The 7,102-nt window shown below is 37.0% G+C and overlaps 1 protein-coding gene across 1 annotated transcript in view; it reads right to left on the bottom strand.

Annotated features, from left to right (window-relative positions):
- Positions 1-4,075: 4,075 nt before the first annotated feature.
- The window catches only part of barx2.L (BARX homeobox 2 L homeolog), a 28,968-nt gene continuing 25,941 nt past the window's right edge, over positions 4,076-7,102 (bottom strand). The window contains exon 4 of the mRNA XM_018225699.2: positions 4,076-6,951. Coding sequence (XP_018081188.1) covers positions 6,658-6,951 — 294 coding nt within the window. The 3' untranslated portion in view covers positions 4,076-6,657. The remainder of the gene's footprint in view (positions 6,952-7,102) is intronic.

Raw genomic sequence — 7,102 nt, 5'->3', positions numbered from 1 at the left:
GGGCGCAACGATTGGGGGGCGCTGGGCAGCTACCTCTTCTGCCTACTCCCAAACCTAGCACTAGAATTTTGCCAGAGTATGGCCCTTCTGCATATTTGAAAGCTGTTGCCACGGATGCGAGCGCTTATGCGCGCATGCGAGTGATGATGCCGGCCCGCGCATGCGCAGATGAGTGCTGATGCCTCGCAACGCACAAGCACTGGTAACTCGCATTCGCATGCACTGACGCACACGCATGGGGCAGCGATGGGGGCGAGCTGATTGGCTGGACTGCCTTGGGCGCCCAAGCAGCCAGGCCCGCCTCTGTTATATATATACTGCATCCATTTATTGTGCACTAAATATTGGCAATAATAAATAAAGTTTTTATTAACACAGATGTACTTCTAACTGTGTCACTTCCATATCAGGGTTGTGACATTTTGGATATTCTGTTCCAGGAGTTTAACTTTAAATATGATGTAGACAGTGATATTCTGAAACAATTTTGCAACTGATCGTTATTTTTTGAGATTTAAAAAAATATTTAGTTGTTTTGTTCAGTTTAGTATTTCAGAAGCTATCTAGCTGCTAGTGTCAAATTAACCCAAGAAACCAGGCAGTGATTTGAATGAGAGACTGGAATATAAATATTAGAGGAACTGAATAGGAATCTAACTTAATTAAAGTAGCTAAAGTATAACAATAAAATTGTAGCCCCATAGAGCAATAGATTTTTGGTTGCTTGGCTTAGTGACACTCATTTGAGAGCTAAAGGGACGCAGAAGAAGAAGGCAAACAATTCAGAAATAATAAAAAGAAAATAAAGACCCCATTTTGCTAATTTGCTAAGAATAGGCCATTCTATAAGTCGAAAAGTTCCTAAGAATACGCTATTCTATAACAAATGAGTTAACATAAAGGTGAACTACCCCTTTAAAAGAAACTCAAAACCTTTGACCTCAAAAGTCAAATTAAGGATAGAGACATTTCTGGCAAGCTAGATGAACAGGTAATTATTATCTATCTGTGCATTGTAGGCTTGGTCCTGTAAATATTAATCTTGCATAAATTCTAAAGCTTTGTGTTCGCTGATATTTGGGCACAACTGTAGTCAGATACAGAGGGACTCTCACAAATTGTTTCAAAGTCACACCCAAAATGTTTATGTGACTCTTTGGTTGTTAGGCAACACTCCAAAATCATTTCTTATGAGAATTTTAATTCAGGAAGCAAGACTTTAGGAGATCATCAGGATTATGTAAAAAGCCACAGACAACATAACTCTACTATGAGGTATCTTTTTCTTCATCCCACTGACTCCATAACTCCACCCAACCCCATCTTGTTTGTCTGATAATTGTCTATATAGCATAGGGCATCGCTGATGTTTTAAACAACAAAAACATTCAGAGAAGAAATATCTGAAGTGTACCCATCTTCTATACAGTGATAGATCCTTACAGTATGCCTTGAATTACTATTCTTTTGTGCTAAGCACAATTCCCTTACCTCTCTGTTATGAACATATGAGGCGCATTTGTTCCTGGTGGTTTCAAGGAGCCAAATAGGAATGCCAGGGTGCTAAGATGCTTGCACACACTTGGACGATTAAGCCATAATGCACTGCTAAAGCCTTTATTCGCTCATAACCAAAGTATACATTCAGGTGTGTTTATTCAGGTTAATGGTGGGGAGGTTTGCATTTAAATAAACCCAGTTAAGTGGAGTGCTTTGCACCCTTGTGCTGGATGCACTTTTAGAAGTTCATTGGTGAAAGTTATCTTAGACAGGCATTTAGTACAAAGCTTAAGAGTTATATTTAAAGTGGCCCCTGGTGAGTACCTTGTGAATCACTCATGTAAGTGGTATCCACAAGGTTGCACATATCAACAGCATAACTCCTGGCCCAGCTTATACAAGTGGCTGCTAGGAAAAAAGTTGTCAATAGCACCATTCAGCATTCCATACTTATCCACACCTGGATCCAAAATGTATGCACCCATGATTGTATGCACAATGATGTGATGTCATTACATCAACACAATGTAAGTGCATTGGAGAGTGACAGCAAGTTGCTGCAAATTGACACCAGATTTGAAATAAACAATGAGGACCTAGGTTCAACTATCCATTCTATAATCCTGGGTGCGCTTGTTCCTGTTCTATTGCTTCTAAGTGCATGAGTGCAGAAGAGCTGGGCTGGTGGCCTTGTGATGTACCTGAAAGTGTTCTCCTTACTGTTTTACTGGTCTCCAGACAGTTGCTCATCAATAAAATGTTATAAAGTTATGGTATCCCTGCGTAATGTGTTCAAGTCCTCTTGCCTGCTGCTGTGATAATCCCTATGCTGGCTGAATGTGCAAACCAGATGGTCACGTGGGTTGGTGCGAAGAAAACATCAACCAATCAGCATTCACAGTTAACTGCACTTCAAATAAGTGCACTTTAGTAAAGGAAATTCTCTCATTTGGAGTTTAGCATATGTGAATAGGAGGGCAAATTGATGACAAATTAGGATAAAAATAGGCCATCTTGGTTGTAATGTAGCCTATAAAGACTTTTTACAGCATTAAATTACTGCATGAAAATTTTTATACGCAAATCAGTTCTCTTTGTGAATTTTATTACATTTCCCCCTTTGTCTTTAATACATATTTTACTGTTTCATATTGAAGTAACTTCTGAAGCAATTGGAGGAGAAAAAACTTCAATTCTATACTTCAGTTACCAGTTCTCTAGAAAAGGTTTTTTTGATGAACAATATTTTTTCATTTATGTTGGCAGTTTTAGGCTTCTCTAAGCAGCCAATTTTTGGACTGAAGACTGCCTGCAAGATCCTTTTAACTTTTCACAGGGCTCCTCGTTTAAAATATAATTAAGGCCGCCACCAAATCTGAAAATGTGAACTTTAATTTGTGTATTAAAAATTGAGGGGAAAAAATACTGTCAACCAAAATTTGTTGTATTCAACTGACCATAGCTTTACAGGTTTAGATATGGTTCAGCTGAAGTACCCAATTTGGCTGAATGTAAATCCTGGAAAAATTGCTAGGACTAGGTGAAATCAAAAACTTGGTACATTGATTCAGACTATTTTAACGGGAATATGACATGTTAAAGTGGACCTGTCACCCAGACACAAAAAGCTGTATAATAAAAGTCGTTTTCAAATTAAACTTGAAATCAAATTTCTATTTTTTATTAAAGCATTCATAGCTGTTGTAAACTCATTTAAAAAGCTTAGCTGTCAATTAAATATTGTTCGCCCCTCCTCTATGCCTTAGGCATAGAGGCGGGGCAGACAATTACTTTCACTTTCCATGCAGCACTTCGTAGATGTCACTTCTCTCCACACATTCCCCCATTCTCTTCAATGTTTAATTGTATAGCCAAGGCATGGGGATTGACAGCAGGTCCCCCATTCTGGTGCACAAACAAGATTCTGAGATGATGCAAGGCTTGCCTTAATAACAGTGTCCACAAAATGGCTCGTGCCTGCTTGCTATAATTATGAATTCTCAGGTCATTTGTATAGTGTAATTAAAGTTCATTTTGCTTGAGTAATGTGATAAAATAAGATAATGAATAATATTTTTTGGGTGACGGGTCTGCAAAAAGGTGGCAATAGCAATTTTTATATTAGTTAAACTTTCCTGTAATAGTCTCTCTAAACTCTAGAGGAATTCTATAAATCTTTTCCAGTATAATGTTCCTCCAGTGTCGGACTGGCCCACAGGGATACCAGGAAAACTCCCAGTGGGTCCAGGTGTCAGTGGGCCCTCCTGCTTCAAAACATTTGGCATATTTCATGGCCATTCCCTATTTCTATGAGAACAAAGGGACTAAATAGATTGAATAATAGATTATAGCATGTAAAGAAAAGAGACTTGCAGAATAGAGGTTGCGTGAGGAGCGGAATTATAATAGTACTGAGGGTGGGCCCTTTATCTAAGGTCTTTTGGTGGGCCCCAGGTCTAAGGTTTTTGGGTGGGCCCCTGGTGTCCCAATCCAACACTATGTTCCCCTGTACTAAGCACAGTTCTGGATCTTTAACCTGAAAGCACCCAAGCAAAACCTGGACAATATAAATTTCTTAATTCAAAAATAAAATACTTTATTATAACTCATTCCCAAACAGCATTATATATTTGCAGTAAGAGTAGCCAGGTTTACACAACCCAGTATATTCAGGTGTGTGTTGTTTCCTGCTTTAAAAAGAAACATAAACCAGCATCCATATTTGCAGGCTAGTGTGTTTTCCTGAGTGTTTAAACAAAGCATGTTTTTTACGCCAGTGTTCTTGCAGTATTCAATTTGTTCTGAATATTATTGTCATTCCCGTGCTTTCTGTTTGATGTGTGGAATAATGGCAGCCAGCTAGCTACAAAGAGCTCTGAGATGGGTCACTGATCATCTTCCAAATCCAGCACTCCAGTGTATTCTTCAGTATAATGGTCTCCCCTCGAAAATAGTTTATAGGTTTTGGGCAATAAATAGTTCATAACGCACACATGAATTGATTTAGAACCAATATACATAATGTACCGTATCATGTACAATAGAGTTGCAAGTCTTTTGCAGGTGTTTTTGTATGGGATAACCATTTTAATTAGAAACTGCCTAAATATATTCAGTAGTATTACCAAAACCAATGTTGCAATTATGACATTTTCTAATACAATACTGTATGTTACTGCACTTACTGCCATAGAAAATATTTTATACAACAATATCAATATTACCAGAAAGCATTTATAAACCACTTTGCTGGAAATGTGAAAATGTTAAGAAATGACAACTTTTTGTAAAAAAAATATTTCCATTCACTTTCCAAGTATAATAGAAAGCCCCTTTTCCCGGTTTTTGTTGATGAGTAGCGTTGATGAGAAGACATAGAAGGGACTGGGACTCACTCATGCAAGTCTAAACCATTAGACGTACCTGTAAATAGCTGCCAAAAAATTGCGGTCTAGTAGATACTTCTAGATACCACAAATATGCAATTACAAAAGTCATTTAAAAGTGATACTTCATTTAGTGTTTACCTCACCAGTAAACACGGTGTATATTGTTTGGCAAGTAAAAAGTATTTAGAAATCCTGAGTGTCTGAAACACAGGCAGTAAGAATAGAGAACAAACACTTATTTCCAAAATCTTCGATCCTGTACACATGCCTGAAATATAGCTTTTTTTTTTTTTTAAATATTCCATGTATCCAGTTTTCTATATGAAAAATCGATGTAACTCCAATATGAAAGACCATAAAGATAGGAAGGCGCATAACATTTTACTAAGATTGTCTCTCAATTAATCAATGTTATTGGCTACTCCCCCATTCTAGATACGGTACAAACCTTTTTACACACAGCTTGCTTTAGATAAATAATTTCAAAAACAACAACAAAAATTTGACATCATTTATATTATAATTTCCCATGCAATAGCAGTTCCAAATTGTGGTACCACACCCCCCAGACAGGCCCTAAGTAATGGCTGGTGGAAGGTAGGAGCCTGCAGGCCAGTTATAATGATATTTAGGAAGGATACTTATTTTCTGTCCTAAAGGACCATTAGGATTCCATTTATGGTGAACACTGATTTGCTATCTTAGATATCTTGGGAATAATAGCAGTATGACTTATGCTACAATGTAATGTTCTCACACTGCAAAGCTTGGAACCAAAATGTCTGGGAAACACTATCGTTTTGTTCCTATAAAACTGAAGGGGATATGTAATAGCAATTGCAAAGTTTCCTTTAGGTTTGGTAGTCCATAACAACCTATCATTAGATACTATATATTGGTCTGCTCTGTAAAAGTGAATATAGTGTTAGTTGTTTTGGATTGCTATACCTGAAGTAAGTTTTCCAGCATTACTACACATCTTGATGACATCACCAAATATTTTGTTCCATAAATCCAGTTTTTAACTCTAATTAGGCTTAGTAATTGCTGTTCCAAATTGCTAAAAAAAAAGTTATATATTAAATGAATTTTTTAGTGTTCCTACTGTTTACTATAACGCCTTCCCTCTCCATCAATTTGTAACAGTATTTTTCAAATCTTGTTTGAAACCAGTTTCAAGCACAGGATCAAAATTAATTTTTCCTATTTAAAATTATTAAGAGCATTAAAAATATTTTCTTTGATGCATGGGTTGCAGTGAATAATACTGCCCATTTCGGTCTCGGACCAACTGAGAGTGACATAATTTAGAAAATGTTGGTCGCTTTTGTTCTTTACAAGTTTTGTCTCAAAAAATTATATTAGGAAAAATCTATTTTTAAGATGGATTCATAGCATGTAAAAACCAAAAGGCACTTCATTTGAGGGTTTTTGTTTAAATATGCCTCACTGGGTGAACTGAGTCCTCTCCCTCCTCTTGGAACTTTCATCTATCATTTCCCAGCACAAGAATAAAAAAAAAACCCATACACATTATTCAAATGTTCTAAAAACACAGCAACAGTTGTATGTACATTCCATAAAGATCTTACACAACAATGCCCACCTCCATCTCTTGCATTATATGGCAGCTTTAACCTATTCCCTGCAAATTGAAGGAAGTAGGATGAATCCTGTAATGTTTAGGTCCAACACTCCTTCCAAAAGGAGGCATAAATGTTCCTTCTGTAGAACTTTAAAAGTCCAAATCTAGACTCCTGACTCAGCCTTATGAACCACTATCACTTGGTGAGACATCTAACTGTGGTGTAAGTTGCAATGCTGGGCAAGAGGCTTGTGAATTCTTCAATTCATCTTCTGCATTTGCCTCAAGATTGTGAACAACTTGATCTTTATGTGTGACTTTTCCTTGTTCCTCCTCTTCTTCATTTACTTTAGTCTCTGCTGAGTGTGCCAGCTTGTTCAGCTTTTCTTCTGCCTCTATTTCTTCAGAAGTTGGGATGGAATTTTTCTTGGGCCTCCCTTTTGGCTTTGTGGGTGCCTCCTGTCCACCCTTAAGGACCTGATGTAGAAAATGTTTTTAGTAAATATTTATGAAAGGGATGCACTTATTTGCTACTTTTGCCAATTTTCTTTTCATTTTTATATTTTTTATGAGATGCTTGATGATGTGAAAAAGGACAGAAATATGTTCAGGAAAAATTTCTTTGATT

Source organism: Xenopus laevis, chromosome 7L (genome assembly GCF_017654675.1).
Source record: "Xenopus laevis strain J_2021 chromosome 7L, Xenopus_laevis_v10.1, whole genome shotgun sequence".
NCBI classification, from domain to species: Eukaryota; Metazoa; Chordata; class Amphibia; order Anura; family Pipidae; genus Xenopus; species Xenopus laevis.
The sequence above is the reverse complement of the archived record's forward strand: the minus strand, read 5'-3'. Positions and strand labels throughout refer to the sequence as shown.